Raw genomic sequence first — 25,806 nt, forward strand, 5'->3', positions numbered from 1 at the left:
GTGGTCGGCGCGCGTCCTGGTCGCTCACATGGCCAGCGCTTTCCCCTATTCCCTCTTCCCCACTTTCTACAGCCCGGGCCCCATCGATGCGCAGAGGCGAGAGCTTGGATCCTGCGGGAAATATGAACGTGTCCAGCCGTTCGTGGCGGAGACTGGCGACCAGCAGGTGAGAGTTTTTAAACTTTAGAAATTGCAGTGCTCCGCAACTAGGAATAGGGGACTGGGGTCAGGCCTTGGGCATCTGCAGAGGAAGGGGCAATTTAACGTGTGGGTGGAGGCTGGGGATGGAGATGGACAACTCCCTGCATCGTGTAGGCCGCTCTAGTTTCCTCCCGTTTGTCAATTACATCAATCTGTGTGTCCCTCTCCATAACTAAAGGAACACAACACAACACCTTCATAACTGCCACCCCACACCCCCATCTCACCACGTCCCTTTCTCGTTATACCTATTATTGGTTTATTATTGTCACGTATTCCGAGATGCAGTAAGATACAGGCCATTCTATTTATAAGTACGTCAGTAGTAAAAAGAAAACAATGCAGTATGTTGGTAAATGTAATTGTTAAATTAGTTTATTATTCTCACATGCAGCGAAAAACGTCTTGCATACCGTTCATACAGATCCATTAATTACAAAAGTACGTTGAGGAAGACAATAACTAATAGAGAGCAGAATAAAGTACAGGGCATTTAGTAGACTGTAAGGTGCAAGATCAAAGCAAAGTAGATTGTGGGGTTAAGAGTCCATTTTACCCTACTAGGGAAACACTGAGTAGTTTTATAACAGTTGGATAGAAACTGTCCTTAAACCTGTTAGTTTGTGCTTTCTAGTTTTTGTATCTTCTGCCCAATAGGATGAGAGAAAATTACAGCTACAGTAAAAGTGAATAAAGAAATGAAATGCAAGGACCATGATGACGTAGATTGGGAGATTGAGATCAATCATCTGTAGTATATGAGTGGTTCGCTCAAATGTCGGAAATAATAGTATGCAATCTGTCTTTGAATACAGTGATATGTGCTTTCGATCTTTTGCATCTTCTGCCTGATAGGAGAGGGGAGAACAGAGAATGACTAGGGTGGAAGAGGTCCTTAATTATATACAAGCAACACACACAAAAAGTGCTGGTGAACGGAGCAGGCCAGGCAGCATCTATAAGAAGACGTTTCGGGCCGAGACCCTTCGTCAGGACTTTTTGTGTGTGTTGCTTGAATTTCTAGCATCTGCAGATCTCCCCGTGTTTGCCTTAATTATGTAGTTGCTTTCCTGAGACAGTGTAAAGTGTCAGTGGTGGGGAGGCTTATTTGTGAGGTGTACATTGGCAACTCACTGCAATTTGTGTATAATCAATCAATCTATGTAAATAAGCTAGCTTATGTATTTATACTTATCATGTTTTAAAATTATTATTGCTTTCTTTATCATTTGTGGGCATCAGCTCCTGAGTAACAATCATTTCATTCTCCTTTACACTTGTGCACTGGAAATGATGTTAAACAATCTTGAATCCTGACTCTTGAAGTGGCTGATGAAGCCAGTGTCTGATCTACAAGTGTTGGAGTGGGGGTACTTGATGTAATTCCTCCGTCCATCTTGCTAACTGCTGCTTTAATGGAGTTCTGATTGGAACAGTGTAAGCTTTAGATGTTTGGGATTAACATGTGAACACCGTGGCCTGCCTGTTGCAGCTGGCTAAGGGTATAATATCATACGGGCGCCAGAGTAGCGGCTGGTGCAACACTGAACACTGTAACAGCTCGGAGCATTAGGGTTCAATTCTGGCATCCTCTGTAAGCAAGTTTGTATGTTCCTTCCTGTGTGTGTGTGGGGGTTTCCTCCGGGGGCTCCGGTTTCCCCTCTCATACTGAGACGTATCAGTTAGCAGGTTAATTGGACATTGTAAATTGCCCTTTGATTTGGCTAGGGTTAAATCAGTGGGTTACTGGTCGGCGCGGTTTGTTGGGCCAAAAGGGCCGGTTCTACACTGTATTTCTAAATAAAAATAGAGAAATTTATTTTGATCTTCTGCAGAGCAGTTGCCAAGTGAAGCTGTCACACATCCTGTTGGGATACTTTCTAATGTGCATTTATGTATATAAAAAAAAGTTGTAGGATTCAATTCAGGAGAGAAACATATAAACATAGAAAATAGGTGCAGGAGTAGGCCATTCGGCCCTTCGAGCCTGCAGCGCCAGTCAGTATGATCATGGCTGATCATCCAACTCAGAACCCTGCACCAGCCTTCCCTCCATACCCCCTGATCCCTTTAGCCACCAGGGCCATATCTAACTCCCTCTTAAATATAGCCAATGAACTGGCCTCAACTGTTTCCTGTGGCAGAGAATTCCACAGATTCGCCACTCTCTGTGTGAAGAAGTTTTTCCTAATCTTGGTCCTAAAAGGCTTCGCCTTTATCCTCAAACTGTGACCCCTCGTTCTGGACTTCCCCAACATCGAGAACAATCTTCCTGCATCTAGCCTGTCCAATCCCTTTAGGATTTTATATGTTTCAATCAGATCCCCCCTCAATCTTCTAAATTCCAACGAGTATAAGCCTAGTTCATCCAGTCTTTCATCATATGAAAGTCCTGCCATCCCAGGAATCAATCTGGTGAACCTTCTTTGTACTCCCTCTATGGCAAGAATGTCTTTCCTCAGATTAGGGGACCAAAACTGCACACAATACTCCACGTGTGGTCTCACCAAGGCCTTGTACAACTGCAGTAGTACCTCCCTGCTTCTGTACTGGAATCCTCTCGCTATAAATGCCAGCATACCGTTTGCCTTTTTTACCGCCTGCTGTACCTGCATGCCCACTTTCAATGACTGGTGTATAATGACACCCAGGTCTCGTTGCACCTCCCCTTTTCCTAATCGGCCACCATTCAGATAATAATCTGTTTTCCTGTTTTTGCCACCAAAGTGGATAACCTCACATTTATCCATATTAAATTGCATCTGCCATGAATTTGCCCACTCACTTAACCTATCCAAGTCACCCTGCATCCTCTTAGCATCCTCCTCACAGCTAACACTGCCGCCCAGCTTCGTGTCATCTGCAAACTTGGAGATGCTGCATTTAATTCCCTCATCCAAGTCATTAATATATATTGTAAACAACTGGGGTCCCAGCACTGAGCCTTGCGGTACCCCACTAGTCACTGCCTGCCATTCTGAAAAGGTCCCGTTTATTCCCACTCTTTGCTTCCTGTCTGCCAACCAACTCTCTATCCACATCAATACCTGACCCCCAATACCGTGTGCTTTAAGTTTGCACACTAATCTCCTGTGTGGGACCTTGTCAAAAGCCTTTTGAAAATCCAAATATACCACATCCACTGGTTCTCCCCTATCCACTCTGCTAGTTACATCCTCAAAAAATTCTATGAGATTCGTCAGACATGATTTTCCTTTCACAATCCATGCTGACTTTGTCCATTGATATCACCGCTTTCCAAATGTGCTGTTATCACATCTTTGATAACTGACTCTAGCAGTTTCCCCACCACCGATGTTAGGCTAACCGGTCTATAATTCCCTGGTTTCTCTCTCCCCCCTTTTTTAAAAAGTGGGGTTACATTAGCCACCCTCCAATCCTCAGGAACTAGTCCAGAATCTAAAGAGTTTTGAAAAATTATCACTAATGCATCCACTATTTCTTGGGCTACTTCCTTAAGCACTCTGGGATGCAGACCATCTGGCCCTGGGGATTTATCCGCCTTTAATCCCTTCAATTTACCTAACACCACTTCCCTACTAACATGTATTTCCCTCAGTTCCTCCATCTCACTGGACCCTCTGTCCCCTACTAGGATATGTGAAATTACTTTAGTTTTCTGAGGAAGTGTGGGCATTGGTGTGCTTTCTTGGCAATAGTGTTAATGTAGCTGGACCAGAACAATTTGGTGATCTTTACACATAGTGACTTGAAAGTAAAACATTAAGAATGAAGAATGAAGTATTACAGTTCCAAGTGTGGTTAGACCACACTTGGGAGAATTGGGTACAGTTCTAGTCACCAGACTGCAGAAAGAATGTTGGTAGCAACAAGATTCACATTGATGGTATCTGGAATGGTGAACTGCAGTTATGAGGAGAATGAATTCTACATTCTTATCACTCATTAACTAAAGATCCCTGAACTTCCAGTGATTTTTTGCTGACATTCATGCCCCCGAGTAATGTTTGGTATGTGCAAATTAGAAGAAGGAATTAGCCACGTCTCATCAAATATGCTGTGCTATTTAATAAGATCATGGCTGACCTCAATTCTCCATTTTGTTTTCCACCTGCAGTATCCTATTCCCCATGCTTGTCAAATACCTTTACCTTAACATATTCAAAGATTCTGCTTATACCCTTTGAGAAAAATGGTGCAGAAGAGTGGATTCTGAGAGAATAAATTTCACTCTCGGGGCTCGTTCTGCCTTTTATCGCATGCTGATTTTTTATCGCACGCTGCCTTTCTTCGTAACAGTGAAAACACCTTCTGAAAGCGAAAGCAGGGTACTAATGTAGGTCTTTTGTAACAGTGAGGTTTCGTAAAGCGAATGTTCGAAAAGCGGGGGACACCTGTAGTGCAAACAAGGAATCATTTCGTTTTTTTGCAATACTTATTTTGTAATTTGTAGTAATTTTATGTCTTTTCACTTTTCTGCTGCCACAAAATAACATTTTATGCCATATGAGACAATGATATTAAACTCGATTCTGTGTATCTATCTGTTAAGTCTTCTTAGGATCTTTCATATTTCAGTTAAATTCACTTCCACTCTTAGAAACTCAAAGACACAAGCCTAACTTGTCCAACTTTTCCTCATTACAGAACCTGCTTATTTTAATAACCTTTTCTGAGTAGTTTCCCACACAGTGATATCCGTTTCTTAAATAGGGAGAAAAATACTGTTTTCTGATGTGGTTTCACCAAAATGTCTCAGAATTGAGTAATGTACAGACTTAAGTGAGTTATAATTGCCTCATCAGCATTTCTGGCCACTCTAAAGCATGCATTTTTAATAGCATTTAATTATTTTTAAATCTTTAATTGTTGTAGTTTCTTGAATCAATTTTTATTGTTTGGTTTACAAATGTACACAACTGCAATTGCAGGCATCAGAATTGAAATGGGCAGCCTTAAAATGTTTGAAACGAGAGAACTGGGAACCATTGGAACCAGTTCCAATTCCACTACTTCCAGCCAAAACAGGTAATGTAAATTTGATTTCATTTGCTAAGTTATTAATAACATAGTGTATCGAAAATAGATTATAGGTGAAATATGTGTTAAGAAAACTCTTTGCTGGTAGTTTGTAATATTGGGAACCAAAACAAAGTACTCTGAATTTGGAAGGCATATATTAGAAAAACAAAACAGAACTGAGCAAGTCAAAGGGCATCTAGAGAGGTTGATTATTTTCCATCAGAATTGAAAGTCAAAGATCCACTGATTATAAATAATTTTTTAATATAAATTAAAAGTAATTGCAATTCTAAAGCGCTCTTAGCCTTTAAGTAATTTGGAACCATCCGAAAAGGAGATGATGTTTCTGGTTAAGTTTTAACTTATCCTTTAACATGACCATTTATCAGAGGGATAGACAGTATGCATGTAGGGATTTTAGATGAGGATGAAGTTGGTGTGATTGTGCAATTCTTATGACCAAATACTGTTCAGTATAAACTTTCAGGAAGGCTTATCCATTCGGTGTGATGCCAGTGAAAGATAAACCTAATGGAATAAGTGTGGTGTGGTACCAGTCATGATTTTCAGGAAAAGAAAAAGAAACTACCTCAAGAATATCTGTCAAATTGTCCCTCTTTATGTATGTGAATTTATAGCATTTCTGCCACGTAACACATTTTTGTCAATTAGCTTTGAAGTTATTTGTGAAATACAAGTAAATGAAAAAGAATATTTTAAAAATTGTTACGACATTTCTCATAAAGCATTTTAGCTTGTTTTAAAGGAACTCCTCAATTGGGGGGGGAGGGTCTAGAGCATGTGTCTTATTTTATTTGTCTTAAACTATTTTTATTACTTGTTTTTAAGGGTGCAAATTCCGTCCAGTAAGCCTAGAAGAGCTGACTTACACTGGCAGGATAATGACAGGTGGAAAAACAGAGGCAATGACAATGGCCCCACTTAATTTCACAGAGCAGGTATGTTTTGGGAAAAGTTGTAACTTAGGTTTAAGTGATAAACTTGTGCTGCGTGGTAGTTTAATAGCATGTACAGCACATTCCACCCACCCTGGCAACAATCTGGTGAATGTCTTCTGCACCCATTCCAGTGCAAGCATATATATCCTACGGTGTGGCAACCAGCACTACAAGCCATATTTCAGCTGTGGTCTAACCAATGCTTTATAAGGCCTTAACAAGATTTCTCTGTGCTTATATTTTATCCCTCAGCTAATGAGGGCAGGTATCCTGCATCCTGTCTTCAATGTCTAAAACCATATGACTTGGGAGCAGAATTAGACCATTTGGCTGATCCAGTTCCCTCTCAACCCCATTCTCCTGCTTTCACCCCATAACCTTCACGCCATGACTAATCAAGAGCTTATCAACTTCAGCCTTAAATATAACCAATGACCTGACCTCCACATCCACAGATTCACTATCCTCTGGCTAAAGAAATTCTTCCTCTTCGCCTTTCTAAAGCACTGCTCCTCTACTCTGAGGCTGTGGCCTCTGGTCCTAGACTCTCCCGCCATAGGAAATATCCTCTTCACATCCACTGTATCCAGGCCTTTCAACATTCAATAAGTTTCAATGAGACTCACCCCTCATTCTTCTAAATTCCAGTGAGTAAAGACCCAGAGCCATCAATGACTCCTCATCCAATAAGCCTTTCATTCCAGAATTCATTCTTGTTAACCTCCTGAACTCCCTCTAATGTCAGCATTTTCTTTCTTAAAGAAGGTGCTCAAAACTGCTCAGTATACTCCGTGAGGCCTCACTAGTGCATTATAAAGCCTCAGCATTACATCTATTCCATTCCTCTTGAAATGAATGCTAACATTGCACTTGCCTTTTGCACCACTGACTCAACCTGCGCAAGGATTCCAACTCCCTATGCACTGCAGATTTTTGAATTTTCTCCACGTTTAGAAAGTAGTCTTTGTTTCTGTTCTTTCTAGGTGTGCTTGTACACAGGGATATTTGGGCTTGTATGCAGAGCTCCCTTTATCCCACAATACTTTCACGGTCCCACTAGTTATGGTATATGCCTCCTGTGAGCTACTTGGCTTATAATTTAATAACTTTTGTGATGATTGTTAGATATTTAAATTTTTTTCATTGAAATATTCAGTGACTCATACAATAGTGTGTTTACTTGTGTCAAGTGAAATGTGGCTTGCTTGATTTAATTACTGCTAACTTTAATAAGTTTCTAACATGCATATCAAGTTGCAAGAATAATTGTATCTCTAATATCTTACAGGCTTTACAGTTATTCTGTCTGAAATTGCGCGTGATATTCTGAAGAATTTATAAAATGATTTATGATTGAGAGAGAGTTTGTTTTATTTCTATTTCTGAAAATGTTAATACTGTCACTGGTGTCCTTTTTATAACTTTGAAGATGGCTAACTTCTTCCTTGATCATTATAATGATGCCTTCAGCTCAATGGGCAAGCTGCTAGAAGAGCACTTTTACTTTGGTGAATCTGTTCTCAGGGTAAGAACTATTTTTTAAGATATTATTTTGAACAATCTATTCTTCTCATTTTAAGAGAAGCTGCTTTGATTTTAATGTGGCTAAATGTTACATTTAGAAATCTGTACTAAATTACAGATTTAATCTTACTTTGGTGAATTGTTCCAGAAACCAGTTTGTCTCCTAGATGTGTGTATCACACTAACTTACAAACTATTTTGCATAGAATTTTGATCTCCAGTTTTATTAAAGAAATACAACAAACAAAATTCCATAAAACCTCCTTATAGGGTAGATTTCTTTCTTTACTGGAAGCTTTCTCATAGTCTATAATTGAAATATTAAATATACTAATGTTTAAGCTGTAAATAATCAGAATAAAACAAAATGCTGTCTATTTAACATTCAGTTGGTTTAGAAAGAGGGGAAAAAATAAGTTCTCAGTAATTCTGGAAATGGTTATGCTGTGAAATTAAGATTTTTGTCTCACTTCCTGCACTATCCCCAATGCTTGAAATACTGATAGTATCCAAATATTAATATGTTCACATGGATAATGTCCCAAAGGGGGACTTGTGCTGGTTATGAGTGATGTCGAGAGGGACAAAATGGAAAGGATGAAGAACTAGGTTGATTGATTTGTGCTTTTTTTTGTATTTCGAAAAATGATAAACGTTTAGTCAGTTTATGTGGTCACCACTTACCTATTGTTATTTGTCTTAATTTCCAACACTTGATCTTCTCCAGTCCCAGTGTGATACTTTTCAGATAAACCCCTGAAGCACCATGTGTCATTATATATGTCATTGTTCTGTAGTTACAAATTAAGTCTATTGTGTAATGTCAGAACCCATAATATATATGAGCATTTTGAGTATCTGATTCGGCCATTCCTTGCACTATTCTGTCCACAACTCAATTTTGCTTTCCCAGGACTACCATAAAGTTGAGAATCACTGCAAATCCATTGAAATAAAAAAGTTTACATCACAGCAGGGATATGCTTGGACCCATCCGAGCAGCCTCTTCATATAGTTCCTCTGTTTCCCTCTCTGGTATTATCAGAATCAGATTTATTGTCACTGACATAATCTGTGAAATTTGTTCCTTTATGGCTGCAGTACTGTGCAGGCATAACAAATTACTAAAAGTACCAATAAAAGTTCATACACTTCCTGAGTTCATGGACCATTCAGAAATCTGATGGCAGATGGAAAAAAAACTGTTCTTGTAATATAATGACCTCAACTATACAGACTATTCTAGCTGTCAGCCAAGCTGGCAGAATTGTCTGTTGCAGTTTTAGTAAAACCTCTCTGCCCTGGCACTTATTCCTTAGGGTATAAAGGAAGGTATCTTGTATAATATATTAAGCCTCATTATTTTTTAGGATCTGTGCATTAGAGACTTCTGTTTTTTCTTGTACATGTTATGTTATCGTTTATTGTGTTTGTTTTTTGCTTGTTCATCTTCCCCAAATTTATTGCAGCCCACAGCTTCAATTTGTTAGATCTTCAATGTTTAATATTACATTTGCCTTCATTATTTTTAGCAGTGCACATGTGTGAATGTGGAGGAATAATTTAACATGCATGTTAGTCTGATTCTATGTTTTTTTTTCTTCAAGGGAAACGCAAGGAAGACAGCAGTCAATGTAAACCATTTGAGAGCATTCACAGAGCGTGTAAAAAAGAGAGGGTAAGAATTTATCTTGGAGGGAATACCTTATGAAATTGTTCTCTCTATAGAGCTTTCTCATCTAAAAATAACTGGCATGGCGTCATCTGTGGAAAGAAAACAATTGCTTTTCCAGATCACTGACATAGACAGGTGGTTAGTGATCTGAAAATATTGTTTCTCTTCTTGCGTTCTGCCAGATCTGCTGAACCTTCCTAGCACTTTCTAATTCATTTGATTTCTAGTGTCAGTAATGCTTTTGTGCAGATATATTTCTCTGGGTTATATTTTCCAAGGTCCTTGTTTAAACAACAATCTTCAAAAAAATTGTACGTTAGCTCCAGGAACATCTTTTACAATGGCTTCTACCTCAGTACCGACGTCTGTAGTTTATTCACCAGATTGTAATGCTGCAATTTGTAAATATTAAACACAAAATTCAAAGTTCCCTTAGGTTCATATGCTGTTGATGATTCATCACAGTTACTGTCCTTTATTAGTAATTATTAAGCCAAAAAAAATCTTGTTTGTATAAAATGTCAGTTTTGTTAAGATCTCAATAAGTTTGCAGATCACTGTCTTCTAAGCATTTATTCTGTTTTATGCTTTTTATATAGATGCCCACTTTCTAGTGCGAGTAAACATGCGAGACTTTTAAATCTGTTGCTGCGGGAGTCTATTTTTGACATTCCACCAGACTTACTGGCAGAAAATATTCATGAAGAAATGAAGATTCAAAGGAACAAACTTCTGTTTGATCACTCTGCCACTGGAGGAGCTCTGGTATATTGCCCCTTTTCCGAAGGGGCCAATTCTGAAGATGGATGTTTGATCTATCCTGGCAGCAACTCCATGAACTTTCTGAGTATCCTTCTGAGTAGTTGTTGTCAGCTGACTGAATGCTTAGTCCAAAGTTAGCGTTTATACTGCATCTTAGTGCGGTTGAAGGCTAGAAAGGATTTTGGTGTGGGAATTTTGGAGTTTTGTGAATGACACAGAAGCCATAGCCATTATGGGTATAGCAAGTATAGTCAGGGTTTAAAGAGGCCAGCAGTGGAAGGATGTAATGATCCTGGATGTTAGAAGGACTGGAGAAAGCTTAAAAATGAGAGATGATCTTAGGTAGAGAAATTGAAAACAAGTATTTCAGTTTAATGATGGATTCATATTCAAATTTATTTATCTTATGCACATTGGAACATACAGCAGTATTTATCATTTGTGTTAACAACCAATGCATCCCACGATGTGCTGGGGGCACCCCACAAGTGTCATCACCCATTCCGGCACCAACATTGCACGTACACAACGTTCAACGCAGCAACACAATGTACCGCAAAACACAACAACAAAAGCAGCAGCAGCAACACAAGAAGAACAAAACAAGACAATAACACCAAAGCAAGCCCTTTTTCTATCCCTCACACAGATAGACAGACCTCCAGTACTTGGCCCTGGACTCAGTCTCACAGGCATTGGGTTTCTCACCAGGACTTGCACAGGAGCCCATGAAACTGAGCTCTAGCCAGGTTCAAAAGTTCAGCTTTTAGGTTGGTAGTGAGGAATCGAATTGTTTAAGTAAAATAACTCATGAGTATGGGGTAACTTAGTGTGTTCATTGTTTTGTATTATTGTCCAAAATTGTACATGTCTAAAGGGAAAAAGACACTGCCTTAATTATTGTCTAATTGGTGACAAGGTCATGGACCAGGGGGTGTAGAATTAAGATGATTTTCTCAAGGACTGGAAGTGATATGAGGAAAGAAGTTCTTTGCAGTTCAGCATGCATTTTAGTGAAACAGATTTAAATGTAGTGTTTAAAAGGGAGATAGATATGTATCTGAAGGGAAGGAATTAAGAGATCTGTAGGGAGTAAAAAGAGGAATAAGACAGTGTTCCTTCAGGGCCAAGCTGCAAAACACTGTATGTACCATGCAGTAACACGCAATGCACACAACATATAGTTATGATAGCACATAGGTTACAAAAAATAGTATTAGCGCAAGCCCCTGAGTGGCATGGTCTGAAGGTTGATGGTACATCAATCGTTGGGCCATGATGACGATGGGATAACAAAAGTCTAAATTTGTAACAGTACCTTCTTCTACCCACAGAGCTTGACATGGTATTTGAAATGGAATTACTGCCCTCTACAGATAAATGCAGCAGCAAATTTCTCATAGCAGTGTGCCAAATACCAGAGTTGATCAAGTCATCTACTTAGGGTGAAGTCAAGGATGAAAGGTGCTTAAGAGGGGAATCTTCAGGTCTTTTTACATTTTGTCATGGCAGATTAATGTGTTAGTGAACATATCAACTGAATCACCATTTACTGTCTCACCTAAAGATGCATTTCCTCATTAATGCACTGAACTGTCAGTACATTAAATACTGGTATTTAAAATCCAAAACCCTGATGCTAAGGGAAAAGGTACATCAATACTTCTCAAATTCTTTTTCTGTTTCAAACAAAACATTTCTTTCAGTTTCCTCTGTTTTGAAGCTTGCACTGAACTACTTTTATATGCTTGTTGAATGTTTACTTGTGGAATAAAGATCAATTCACCTTTTGTATTATTTTCTGAATTTAGCATTAGGACTTGGTACTCTGCCAAAGGTAAGTTTAATGTAGAAGTTTATTTTGGTTCATGATACTGAAGAGGTTAGGGAGCTATAAAGTAGTAGTCTTGAGTTTACCATTCTGTTATATTAATGAGAGGCATGAAACATGAAGATTTACTTTTTTATCATTGTTGTTAATGTTCCTTTATGCATAAGCATCAGATTTCCATAAAGTTGCACTGAGTTATGATCAAGATAAAATGCCAAAATTGAACATGAAATTTAAGCCAGTGAAATTTGAACTGAAGGGTAGAATTCACCAAATCAACTCTAGTGCTTTGGAGGAAGAAGGTAATAGTAGATGATAACGATTGTATTTGCAATGTTTCGTATTTTTCAAAATTTTATTTTAAATGGAAAGAAGAAAAACTTGCATTTATATTGGAGCTTTAACATACTAGTGTCTCAAAACACTACATATGATGGGAAGTATTGTAATAATTATGCTAATGATTGACAGCAGATTCTCACTGTTAGGAATACAGTTGATTGAGGAATAAATTAAATTGTATCACTATTTAAGAGCATCTGAAGAAGCAGATGTATTCTAGATATATAAAGCTGACTTTCTTAGCAGTGAAATACCTCACATGCAAAGTATTTAAAGTAATATTCCACCTTTGTTATAATGCCATTCCTTTTGATATTTGGTACCATGGAATTACTTTTCAGATTAATGCCATTGAAAGATGCCAGTGTCTTATTGCGAGCCCATCTTACATTCAGGTCCAAAAGATGACTTTCTTTAAACAACTTACTATTCTGTTTATTGTCCAATTCTACAAACATGTAAAGTTACTGCACCTCTCTATTTAATGCACTGTGTAGAGTCATTGCCTGTATGGCTCACTCCTGTGGCTATGTTGATTTTTAAAAAACGGAATAAATTTGTACACATGAATATAATTAATTTTCTAATTTAAAAATGGTTTATTAATAAATCATGCTTATTTGTTCACCAAACTTTTTTCCAAATGGCAGTTTTTGTAGGGGTTCGCTCTGACTACCATTGTGGAGCATGGAAACTCTCCGGTGAAATAAATCCAGCTGCCTTACAAGTGGTTCAGACAGAAGAAGTGGCTACATGCATTAATGTCAGGTAAGGATTAAGTTCAGAGTTTAATTTTTCTGAAATCTTAATACTCAGGATTTGTAAAATGCATATTCTCCAAGCTTTCTTAAATCATAAATTCTACCCTTCCCAAGTTTGGAATTAAACTTGGACTGAAACTTTATGGCCCACACCTGGCCATTTTGGAATCTAGCTTTCTCATGGAAGAATAAGGGTACTAAATTTATTCTTGCCATTAGTCATCTGGGTTCCACTCTAAAGCAATTCTCTCAAACACTGCTGCCAGTCTTTCCTGAAATCCTGTCTCCAGGTAAGTCCTTATAATATTTCCATTTTTTGATGCAATATATTTGATATGTTACTGAATCGTTTTGCAACATTTTGCAATGTTAAAGGAGCTATGTATATGAAGGTTATATGTTTAACTATGTTTTTATTAATATTGTTCCTTTTACTTAATTAATACTTTGTAATATACTCAAACAATTATGTGACTCTAAGAGCATTCAGTAGGATATAGTTTTCATACTGCACCATTTGCAAATAGAATACAATTTGCAGGTAAGTGTTCTGTGTGATGATGGGGCTGAATTGTTTGTTCTGCAACTTTAAATTTATTTCAGCCATCACACAGTGAGGGACAGTTTAAAGAGCAGTAAGACAGAAACTTGAGGGCTGAACTATGAGAATAAATTCTTGGAAAAGAAGTGTTTTATGACAATCTTAGAAAGATTACAACTAAATTATTTCTACCATCTATAAAGTTCAGATAGCATAATTCACACATTGAATGGTCTTCCAGGTAAATTACTAGAGATTTACTCCCTGAGTTCACTCAGGGTCCACTTCACTGTTAGAATTGTTTATTTTTAATTTACAGTGTAGGCAGGTGAGGAGAAGAGGTAAGAGGGGATCCAGAATAGGGAATGGAAGAAGGGGGAGAAGTCACACACTTACCTTCCCCCGCTCCTAGCTTCACCTATCACCTTATAGCTTGTAATCCTCCTCGCCCCCACCCCCCCCAGCATACCTTCTCATTCTGGTTCCTTCCCCCTTCTTTTCCAGTCCTGCTGAAGGGCCTCAGTCTGAAACATCAACACTTTATTCCTTTCCATGGATGCTGCCTGATCTGCCGAGTTCCTCCAGCAGTTTGTGTGTTTTAGTTTTACTTTGTGCAGTTTTTGTTCTTTATTTGTGCATGTAGACTGGTATTACACCTTGGCTAGGCTGGCACCTCTTCACACTTTTTGTATGCCTTGAGCTGCTGCTTCTGCGCTCTCCTGTTGCACTTCTGGGTGGCTTCTCGCAATTAACCCTCTATAAATTCATGCAGAATTCTGGGGTATTCATGTCCTAAATTTCACCATATGGTGTTTAACCATTGCTTCTCTATTTCCAGATCTGTGCAAGCAATGACTCAATTTTAAAAGCTTTTATTCCTTTTTCCAAATAGTTCTATTTCTTTCATTGCAGTACTCTTGAGAAATGTGTTTTTCTATTTCTGGCTTTTTAAGCCTCTGATTTCAATCCTTCATAATACTTACCTCATTAAAACACTTCAACCACTAGACTTCTCTCACTAAATTCCTCCATGTGCCAGCTCTCTCTTCCATAGAACCTATTTCTGTCCAAACTTTTGTTCATCTGCAATATCCCTCTGTGGCTGGATGATAATTTTTTTTCAATAAAGCTGCTGTGAAGGAGGCTCCAGATGTTTTGCTACTAGAATGGGGGGGGGCGGGTTAAAATGCAAATTTTTATCTTTGAAGGGTAGATCAATAAGTCATTGTTTTCCTAATTTACTTAGTTAAGTTAGAGCATGATACCTGTGTTGAGAGCTTTAATCTGGACCTATTGATGTTGAGATGTACATTTTAAAGACAGCTATTTGTGTTTGAAAGACAGGTAGAAGACACAGCTAAGTACTGTTCGATCTGTCTGTTTAATTTTAATTGTCATCTTCTTTGCAGTTTGATTATTATCTGCTTGTATTTTAAGTAGCCTTTATATATGCTTAAAAAGTTTACGATGCTTCTGGTGGTTATACAAAGTATAAAGCTGAAGGTGCTTTTTTTCTTTCATTAAGTGAATAACTTTTCTCATTGGTTAATTTTACTACAGCATTGAATAGGTATTTTCTAATTGGATTATTATCTATGGAATTTTCTTATCTCTGGTAATAGAAATAGCTGTTTTATGCTAGGTGGCATCTTTAGTTCCTCCCTTCTTCAAGTAGTAAGACCCCCGTCACTGTTCTGTCCCTATTCTCTTTGTTCTATCAATTCTTAATAAAACGATTGTGAAGCAACAATTTTTATACTTTGTTCCTGACAATGGATTTAAACACCAGAAGCCAATAGACACTGGAGTGTTTCCTCTCAATTAGTGCTTATTCTGTAACTGATTTTGTCCTTTTGCGCAAACTACAATGGAATAATTTTGGTTACAATTTTGGCAGTTCTACAATTTATGTTGGGTTCTTGGGGCCAAAAGATTCTTCTACATGCAGTGTGTTTGTTGTCCTTGTATTTTCTTAGCTTTTCTAAGTGTAACTTATGAAAAGAGAAGCAGAGTGGGATTAAGTTAAGACTTAGTAAGAGGCAGCTTGGCTGTAAGGTTTTTCTCTTATTAAAAAAAATGTTAAATGTTTGAGACTACCATGTTAAGTTCTTGTAGAAGTTATAGGGCTTAATACATGCAGTGCTGAAATCTTTTAGCTATAATTATTTATTCTTTTATCTCAGCCCTCATGTGCCTGGAGAGCTGGTAATTGCCAGTGAGTGTGGAGCTGCCTATCTTTGGGTCCTGGACAAAGGGTAAATGCAAATGTACTTTGAAAGTTCCTGAAAATGAATAGACAGGAAAATCTTCCCTTTTCATTTGGAGCTGCAGGCTTCTTTTATACTTTCAATTCAAATAAATGCATACCAATCACAATGTGCGTTTTGATTAGGCAACGAGTTATTAAAACTACAAGTTTTACTTTCATCAAATTTTAAGTAAATTGTAAGCAGCAAAGGATGAATGTTGGGCACGGGTGGACTGAAAAGAATTATTGAAAAGCCAGATTTAGTTATATATTTGGCTTGTAGGCTTAGTCAGCTCCATCATGGTCACAACCCTCCCCACCAGTGCCTCAAGTAGGTGGTATCCATTATTATGGATCCTCACCATCTGCGAAATGCCCTCTCTCTTTACTACCATTGAGTAGCTTGAAGGCCCACTCTCAACATTTTAGTAACAGCTTTGCTTCCCCTCTGCCATCAGATTTCTGAATGACCCATGAGCACTACCCCTCTATTCCTCTTGTATTTAAATTGTTTGTAACTTTATGCCTTGCACTTTACTGCTTCCATAAAACAACAAATTTCCTGGAATGTCAGTGATAATAAATCTGTTTCTGATAGAGGACCGTGTTTTTTTTGTTGATAAGCAGTAGTGCCTCATCAGAGAGCAATTAATCCTATTAATATCTTCTTTTGTAAAAGCCATCACAATGGCTTTAGCAGCAAATCTTTGAGTCTTTTTGTTCCTAGTTGTACATTCTGTTAAAATAGTAAATAGATTCCCATTTTAAGGGAGAAAATCGAGAAGACTATTTTCTCTCAAGTTACAGTTATGTTACTAGCCTATTCTGTTACCTTTTCTCGTGATTTTAACCTGTAGTATTGAAGAGGCATTTATGAGTTATGTATAATTACATACCGGATTACATGTAAAATAATACATGCAAAGCATAGTAGCTTCTAATTTGTGGTGTGTCAAGTTCAGGTGTAATTTTGGGTCTGTATTTTAAAAATAGATAGCATATAGTTCTGATATCTATCGAATCTATACTTTCTTTGGTTTGACCAGGTCTTGGAAAGCTGATCAATTTGCTCAGCTCCCTGTGATTGGTCCTTTTTTGTGATGATTTTTGTTGGGGGAAATTATATATTCTCCTGTCTTTTTGAATTAATATGAAGGCCTAGGCTAGAGTAACTAAATTGTAGTATATTTCCTCAACAAAGAGTACATAGACTGAGCTGAGTCAGAAGTTTGGATTTGTTCATAGATGTGTGCATGTTTTGTAAAACTTAAAACTTATTTTAAGGTTGGATTGGTAGACTAATTTTACATGTAAGGTTCCCTTTAACACTTTAACATTACCTTTTTGTTTATACCTTAGCCTTCAGAAAATAAGAAAGGAAACAGAGAACCTGTACTTCAATGCTCAGTTACCATGGAGGTGGTGTGACTTCACAGCTCACCCACGGGTGTATATGTATGCTGATAGAACTGGACTGGACTTAACTGATGTGAGGGTAAGAAATATTTAAATTTTATTTCATTGTAGTTTTAAAACCCTTGGGTTCAGGAATATTCTTTTAATTTTGTATTGTTATGATCTTTCATTTTTTTTCTAGTTCCTTCTCAACATTCTCAACCTGAGTTGTTATTGAGGTTTAGAACATTTATATGCAGGATTGTTTTTACTACCCAAATAACTTTGTTATCAACATGTAAGGAGTAATTCAAACTTTATCTAATTTCGGTCATTAAAAACAGAACACTAAACAAAGCTGTCGCAACTAGAAGTACAAACATTACAAAAAAAATCAACTATTTATGAATTTAGGTTATTCATAGCTCCTGTACCTCCCACCTTTCGCACTTCAGTTTTAATGCTGAAATCAGATACAAGTAATTAGAATGCATCTTTTCAAAGTGTGAATGTTTGTATATTAAAAAAAACGAGGGGTAAGGTCAGATTTTTAAATTAATAGGCTTGACTGTAATATAAAATGTGTTTGCAGCTATTTGTAAATTAAATTTTGTTTCTTTGGGGAGAAAGATATTTTCATGCTGTATTTCTATGAAACCATGGAGTTAGTAGCTGTATTGCTAATGCACAGGGAGTCAGGGTGACACAGTAGATGGTACTACTGTCTTACTCAACCCAGGTTTGATCTAATCTTGGGTCCTCTGGATTTGGATTTGTGGCCATCTGGGTTTCCTCCCACATCCCAAACAAAGTGAAGATAATTTGCGGTAGCCAGCTGACCTTGGCATAGATTGATGGTAAGAGAATTGGAGGGAGTTGATGGATCTGTGAGGGAGAATAAGTTACAGGAAATGAGTGGCAGAAAAGGGATTGATGGTAATATTCTCATAACTGGGTCTTAACACCATGAGCCTATTGTTGAAAGAAAATATAAATGCAATAACAAAGTTCAGAAACAAAGAAAGGCATCAAACCCTTTTTAATGTATTCATGCAGACTGGTGAAGGCTATAACCAAACCTTGTTTAAGGTAGGAGCTGCTGCTGACTGCCAAAAAGGTGAACGTGTGATTCTTCCCAAACACCTCCGTGATGTAAATCCATACCATCACCTAATTACAACACAGGTTTGTGTAATTTAATCTTGTGTATTAACAGTTATCTGTCTGTTTAATTTTTTATAAAAACATGTCAGACAAGTAAATCAAGTGCACAAATGAGACCATCAGTTTACAAACACACTGTTTGTAGTTTTTAAAAGCAGATTATGAACCACGGCTTGAGTTTACCAGTTAAACTGAGATAAAATAATTCATGACTGAGAAGCGAATACAAACTAACACAGAATAATTTGGCAATAAAGAGAAGTGAATTGAAGTGACAATTACTTCATGTCACTTGAATTCATATCTCTTTATTACCAAATTATTTTGTTACTTTGAATTAATTACTTTCCAGTCATGAATTTAGTGCATGCAAAAATTGAAGAGAAATAGATTCAGATGTCATAACCAGCATTTCTATCTCAATAAATTTACTTTATTTACTTACCATTTCTTTTGGTTTGTGCAAATTTCTGTTTTTGTTTCTGAGAAATAGAATGTTGATTTTTAATGTTTCATGAGGAAACAGATTATTTTGTGCCACACTTCATGAGTAAGAAGCCTGCTAACACTTTTGATGTTTACATCAAGCTGCGGTAATGACTTTAACAGAAGTCAGAAGTAAAAGAATAGCACAAAATTTTGACAGATTTCTTGGCAATCTTTTCAGTTTTGCACCCTGCCATTTATGGGGTCAAGTTATAAGCTGTTTAGAACTTTTTTCTCTGGATTGTGAAAGATTTGAAATTGATATTCTGTGTCCGAACATGTTGCTTGAATACTAAATGAATATTCTTTTAAATATAGTATTCTGCTTACATTGTTGATGAACGATTCTCTACTGTTCCTGTTCTAAAATGGGACCACACCTTGGACTCGCCACCAATGTTTGCACAAGTCACCAATGGGGCAGTAAGGAACAGAACGAACAAGATTGTTTTGGGGACTCAACGCACTCAGGAGGTGTTGCTTCTGCAGTATTCAGGTGATTAGAAACTTCCAGCTCAATGATAGATGGTGAACATGAGTGTTTGCTTACTCTGTGATAATAATGAGGTCATAGAGATCCCGGAGAATGATTGAATGTTTTATTTGGCATATACAGGAGAGACCTGTCCTTAAAATTCTCTCTCCAAAGAACGGCAAACACAACCAAATTCATTGCAGTTATATAATGTTATTTGTTCAAGTTCTGGAGCATTTGAGGAATACTTTAAAAATTTATTAAACAGGTATTGTTTGGAAATTGTGCATTTTAAACTGCTTTAAAGAAAACCATACAAGTAGTAAGATTAACTGGTAAAAGGAAGAGCTGAATGTCATTGTCTAATATTAGACATCTGTGCTGTGGTGATAAATGGGAAGCATCCAAGGGTGGTCAGGTGAAAAGATGGGAAATGGTGCCATTGCTGGTGATTGTTTGACTAAAGTTTGGTAGGTAAGAATGGAATCAAATGACGGTCAGGCTGGACAATGAAGTATTGGGAGATGATGTAGAAATTATGCTGTATGAAAGGCTTCAGAGAGGATGGGAAGAAGTAATGTGATTACAGTCACAAAGTATAATTTAGGATTCTAGCCAAAACTGTCTACACATTTTGTAGGAGATTTTGATCCAGATTAAGTCGCAGGAGAAGTGGGCACCAGTCTCAATGATTACTTGCCAAGTGCTGTAATAAGAAAATGGGTCAGTGTTTGAAGGACAGACGTATCTGTTGATTTTGAAGAGAGCCTAGTTGTTTATATGATGAAGACTGAATCATTTTGCTTTCTGGCTACCATGAGAGCCAAATGTTTTGATCAAGAATACAGTGAATGATTATGATAAGCTCATCAAGTACATCAAGAGGTTGAGAAGAAGGAATCAAGGCGAGGGTGGGAAAGGTATTGGGGAAAGCTTGTCATAGTTCCAAGGGGAAAGTGAGGAAGATCTGTTGTTTCTCTTGATGACAGAAAAGTTCAAAGTGCATTAGATTCTCAAGAAGAGATTTGCATGAACAAGTACTTTCTTTCCACATATTTCTGTCTAGAAGATTATGGAATATGCTTTTATTCCTTGAGAAAGGCTGGAAGTAATCAACAAATATAGTGTAATACTGGAATGTAATTTATTCTGAATTTTATTTTGTTAGGTGGGACACAGATGCCTTGCCAATCATTTGGGCCTCCACAGAAACTCTCCACTATTTATGATATAATGCAACACCTGCCAGTCAGGAGACCTCACTCACATGAAATGGTTGCTGAGAGACTGCACTCTGCTGGGGCAGGTGAGATCTGAATTTTTAAAAAAAGTATCTGAAATTAACTGGGGACTAATTTCAAAGCATGATGTAATTATCAGCTCATAATATATTTACCATTTTAAGTATTAAGATAAAAGCATGAAAATACTAAAAGTTTTTGAAATTTAAAAAATGCATTGGGGTAATACTTCACTGCAACAATGGAAGACCACATGGTTTCTCTTGCGGTAACCTGCTGTGCTGTTGGAGAAGTCCCAGGTGAATAAAATGTGTTGCGGAGAAACATTAAAGTAAAAGGGTACTGAAACAATTTGTGGTTAGCTACATTTTTTATGAGTGGGGGAAAAAAAGCATCATTTTAAATTTACATTTGTTCTGCAGGACTTGCGACACTTTACCACACTCGTGGCAAAAAGACCCTGTCAGTGTTTCAGCTGTCTGCAGCAGGAGACCTATTTTACCAGACATTGGTCCCTCGGAACTTGTCAGCTAACGGGAAAAGGACATTGAAAGACTCAGGAATGATAGCTGAAAGTGAACATGAACCAAACACAGCTACTTTGGGTGAAAAGGTACAGTCAGTAAACTGTGGTACAGAACCAAGTCGTGATGAAGCACAAGATTTAGTACCAGGTGAGAGTGAAAGGCAGGAAGAAGCCTCTTCACTGAGGGCAGTAGACAAACCGAGATTCCAGTCATCGATCAAGCAGATTACTAAGACACCTTTAACACCCAGTTCTGCTACTCTTATCATGTGTAGAAGGTGGATGAACTCATTCTTAAAAAAGCAACAGAAATTTCGAAATGGTTTTGAAGAGCCACAGAAGCATTCTGTCATCAGTACAAAGCGCATGTTCTCACATAAAGCATTTTTGAAGGATAATGAATTAAATGACACATACAAAGAAATGTGGAATAAAATGAAAGCGGTTATGGAAAAAAAGCAAGTGCTTTGCCAAAATACTTTTCCAATACTTGATCCTGTTAGTGTTCCAGATGTTGTGGATCCCTCAGTGTGGAGGGATGAATTGAGTGAAAGACTTACAGCATCATGGGAAGGTAAGTGGAATGAGTGGTGGGCAGAAAAATTAGATGTGAACCGGGACAAAAAGGTCCGAGCTTTGCGAGCAAGAAGAAGACTGGAAAAGTTATCTCGAGCAGGACGACGCAGAGGACTGTCCGGGAGCTTCACATCCTCAGTGTCTAATTTGTCGGACTTCAGTGATTTTTCGGGTTGGAGTAGGTCTTCTGTGCTGGATTCAGAGCAGAGTGACTACTTATCTGGTGCAGAAAGTAATGTTCTGTCAAAAAAATCTCTAGAAGTATCAAATGCGAGTGTTAATGAAAATCTTGGACGAGAAGTGGATCTTCAATCCAGTGTGTCTGTAGTAGAACAAAACCAAACACCAACACCCACATTTCCACAAGAAAGGCAGTTGGTCAGTATTCCCAAGGAAAGAAAGAGAATTCTTCAAAATTACTTAGCTGCACTAGAAGATCTCACACCCCAGTCTTCTCAAGGAGATGATGGAATAGATGGGTTTTTACCATTAGCTACCTCTACACAATTGTCACATGTTGGATCTTTACAAATGGCATCCACTAGTGAAATGTCCTTCCTTCCAATGCCTCGAAGTCAGCCCGGATCATCTCAGCCAAAAAGGAAAAGAGCCAGAATGGGTTTTTAGAAACATTGTGATATGTTGAAGCCTGCCACGCATCTGAAACAAATATTTAACTCAATCATTTATCTTGTGAAACAATTCTTGTCTTGTGGGATTTTTAGAAATTTCCACTTTAATGCTGCTGATGTTTTATCTTCATATTGGTTACTTTACACTCAAAGAACATTTATAATTTTAAAAAAAATTTGATAAAGTTGATTCAACACTTTTTGTCCTGTAGACAATTGTCATGTGTTTCCTTCTGGGCCAAAATTATAACTAAATTGTGATTTGAAAGATGATTTGAGTGTTTTTATAAAATCTGAAATATGTATGCAAGTGCAAACTTTTTCTCTCCCTGCATTTTTTTAAAAAGAGCTTATTTGCAAAAAACTATTTAATAATTGTCAAAGTTTATGTTTAGTACTTGGAACATTTTGTGTAACTAAATTCCTAATAACAATAAGAAGTATGATTCAGGGCTTAAAATTCTATTTCAGTACCATCTTAAATCAAGGAACCATTAAGTATTTTTATGGACCTCTTTTAAATGTGTCAAATATTCCAAAGATTGCAGTAATACAGTATACATTTGGCTCAGAACCATTAGAACTCCAATCTTCAGACAGTGCTGTAAAGGAATTTTACTGTTAAACTGAATTGTTAACACCAGATGGCAGGTTGCTTTAAGTATGACACTGCTGTGAGGAGCACAGAAGGCATTGGTCCGATTGCATTTGAAATACTGTGAGCAATTTTGGGCCCCATATGTGGGTGTATTTTGTTTTTGTTTATTGACATACAGTGAGCCCTTCCGGCCCTTTGAATATGGCCACCCAGCAATCCCCTAATGTTTTAATCTGATCCTAATCACAGGATAATTTACAATGACCAATTAACCGGTACATCTTTGGACTGTGGGAGGAAACCCACACTGTCACGGGGAGAATATACAAACTCCTTACTGGAAGCGGTGGGAATTGAACCTGGGTCACCTGTACTATACAGCATGGTGCTAACCACTATGCTACTGTGCTGCACCTGGACAGGTGTACAGGTCCTGGAGAGGGTCCAGAAGAAGTTCACAAGAACAACCCCAGGCTTATAATATGAGGGGGTGTTTGATGGCTTGGGCCTGCTTTGGATGGAGTTCAGAAGAATGAAGGGGGAATCTCATTGAAACCTGCTGGATATTGAAAGGTCCAGATAAAGTGGGAATGAATCATATACTAGTGGAAACGTTATCGCTGAGGGCACATCCTCAGAATAAAGAGGCATTAAAATGGATGAAAAGCCAGCAGGTTGTGAATTCCTGGAATTATCTGCCACAGAGGGCTGTGCAGACCGAATCATTTAAGGCAGAGATTGATCAATTCTTGATTGGTAAAGGAGTTAAGATTAAATGCAGAAGACAAGAGAATGGGATTGGAAAAAAAATGACCATGATTAACTGGTGGAGAGGCCTTTGTATGGCCCAATTCTGCTCATATCTTATGGGCTTGTAGTCTGACAAACATCATCAAAATACCATCTCTTAAATTCATTTTATTTGTTTTCGCTCCTTATAAATGTTGTTATTAATAATTCTCCGGGGTCTTTCAGGTATGTCTTAAACTTTATCTGTCTTAGCTTGATCTGTTGCTTTGTTCCACTGTTTATTTTAATGTAACCGTCTATATTACTTTACCAGGGTAAGGGTCTGGTTTCTGTGGTCTTTCCACACAAGTGTTACGGTAAGGATTCGTCCCAAATGATTTGCATCTAGTCCTTAAATCTATTTTTCTTGTGCATGAGAATTGGGCTCGATAGTAAAGTGTAGTTTGATGAGTATCTAGAAAAAATGTGGCATGTTATTTTTTTATTTTCATAAGGCTTTATTCAAATGCAATGTCATTGAATAGTTGATCCGTAATCATTTTAACATCATTGTGAATTTACTAAGAACGTCAGAACATTCAAATAACAGGTAATTGACCCGAGATGCTGTTTCTGTTTTCAGACCTGCTGATGCTTCCTGTATTTCCTTTATTTAAAACATTTAAAATGAAAGTTGAGTTAATTGTCAAATGCACATGTACATGTTCGCATAGGTGAAATGAAAATTTGTTTGGGCACATAGCATCAGATACACAACACACACTAAATGCTGGTGGAACTCAGCAGGTCAAGCAGCATCTCTGGAAATGAATAAAAAGTCGATGTTTTGGGCCGAGACCCTTCTTCAGGAAAGGAATGGGGAAGACACCAGAATAAAAAGGTGGGGGTAGGGGAAAGACAACAAGCTAGAAGATGACGGATACAATACATTTGCACAAACATAAATTGTACTAAATTAACATTACATCTGGGGATTCAAGATAGAGTGGATCAGGCAGACCGTCATGCACAAGTCCCTGGACAATCGGGGCAGGAACGTCCCCAATGTCGCCCTCACCCTGTTGGCCAGCTTCGTGTGTGGCTGCATCAGGTTGTGTGTAGAGCCCAGATATGTGGGCACCAAGTACCACTATATGCCCAGGTTCTACCTGTCGCCTTCGCTACGAAGGATGTGTCTGGCTCCATTCCCACGCAACGCCCCAGTCAGCTGGTTGTTGCCGCCATACCTGTCCTTCGTAGAAAAGTTCTTCCAGGAGGACGCCTTTGACCACAGGGCCATCAGGCAGTGGTCTGTGCGTAAATGTTCTGCAGGAGGAGGACGTGATGGACACAGTGGGGTGGTTCCCTGAGCAGACTGTCCAGTACATCAGGCAAAATGCCTCATCGCCAGACCTCACCAACAGGCAGGCACCAGGACCTCACCTGGCTGGTGGTGAGAGGGGCCCTCCCAGTCAAATCCCTCCTGTACACCCGGAACGTCACCTCCACACCCTGCTGCCCACGGGAGGACTGTAGTGAGGAGGAGTCTTTGACCCACCTCTTTGCACACTGTCAGTTTGCAGAGAAGGTGTGGAGGAGGATGGACGGGCTAGTGTCACGTTTCATCCCTGGCAGCTGCGGAACAAAGGATTCTCTGATCTACGGGCTGTTCCTGGGGACGCACACGGAGACCAACATCCGGTGTTGCTGGTAGATCATCAACTCGGTGAAAGACTTGATGATCTACCAGCACATGGAGATGTCCGTGGCAGAATACTGCCGACTGGCACATTCTCGGCTGCAGGAGTACGTGCTGAGGGACACACTGAAAACTCGGTGCAACCACGGCAAGAGCCCAGTGGGGAAGGACCACAGTATAGGTTCTTCCTTCACCCGCGGGAGTGGGAGGGGTCGGGTAGCGGGGTGTAGACCCCTCAACAATGGTGTGGTAAGGTGAACAACTGGAGTGCCATGTGGGTGGCCAAAGTATGGATATGTAGAAACCATAAGGGAAATGTATGTAAAGGATTGAGAGTCATTTAATGGTTTATTGTATATAATTTTATTTTTGAATAAAGTATATTTTGAAATAAAAACATCATTTCCTTCTACCTAACTGGTTTTCTGCATTTCATT

General features: G+C 38.3%; 1 protein-coding gene across 2 annotated transcripts; it reads left to right on the forward strand.

The window, feature by feature from the left end:
• Positions 1-25,695, forward strand: taf1c (TATA-box binding protein associated factor, RNA polymerase I subunit C). 2 transcript variants are annotated; one of them, XM_063042826.1, is made up of 14 exons: positions 1-166; positions 5,115-5,211; positions 6,055-6,164; positions 7,594-7,689; positions 9,296-9,366; positions 9,963-10,210; positions 12,130-12,258; positions 12,949-13,066; positions 15,784-15,855; positions 17,208-17,343; positions 18,300-18,428; positions 19,212-19,389; positions 20,537-20,674; positions 21,032-25,695. In XM_063042826.1, the coding sequence occupies exons 1-14, from the start codon at positions 29-31 to the stop codon at positions 22,336-22,338; spliced, it is 2,967 nt and encodes a 988-aa protein (XP_062898896.1). In that variant the 5' UTR covers positions 1-28; the 3' UTR covers positions 22,339-25,695. The 2 variants fall into 2 exon arrangements, with proteins under 2 accessions (XP_062898896.1, XP_062898897.1); XM_063042827.1 differs by lacking the exons at positions 1-166; positions 5,115-5,211 and having other exon boundaries at positions 6,080-6,164; positions 7,635-7,689.
• Positions 25,696-25,806: the final 111 nt, after the last annotated feature.

This window comes from Mobula hypostoma, chromosome 3, assembly GCF_963921235.1.
Source record: "Mobula hypostoma chromosome 3, sMobHyp1.1, whole genome shotgun sequence".
Classification (NCBI taxonomy): Eukaryota; Metazoa; Chordata; class Chondrichthyes; order Myliobatiformes; family Myliobatidae; genus Mobula; species Mobula hypostoma.

Coding starts and splice junctions, on each gene's coding strand:
- taf1c (XM_063042826.1), top strand. CDS start 29: ATGGCCAGCGCTTTCCCCTATTCCCTCTTCCCCACTTTCTACAGCCCG. Junction 5,212..6,054: donor ACTACTTCCAGCCAAAACAG/GTAATGTAAATT, acceptor CTTGTTTTTAAG/GGTGCAAATTCCGTCCAGTA. Junction 10,211..12,129: donor CAACTCCATGAACTTTCTGA/GTATCCTTCTGA, acceptor CATAAGCATCAG/ATTTCCATAAAGTTGCACTG.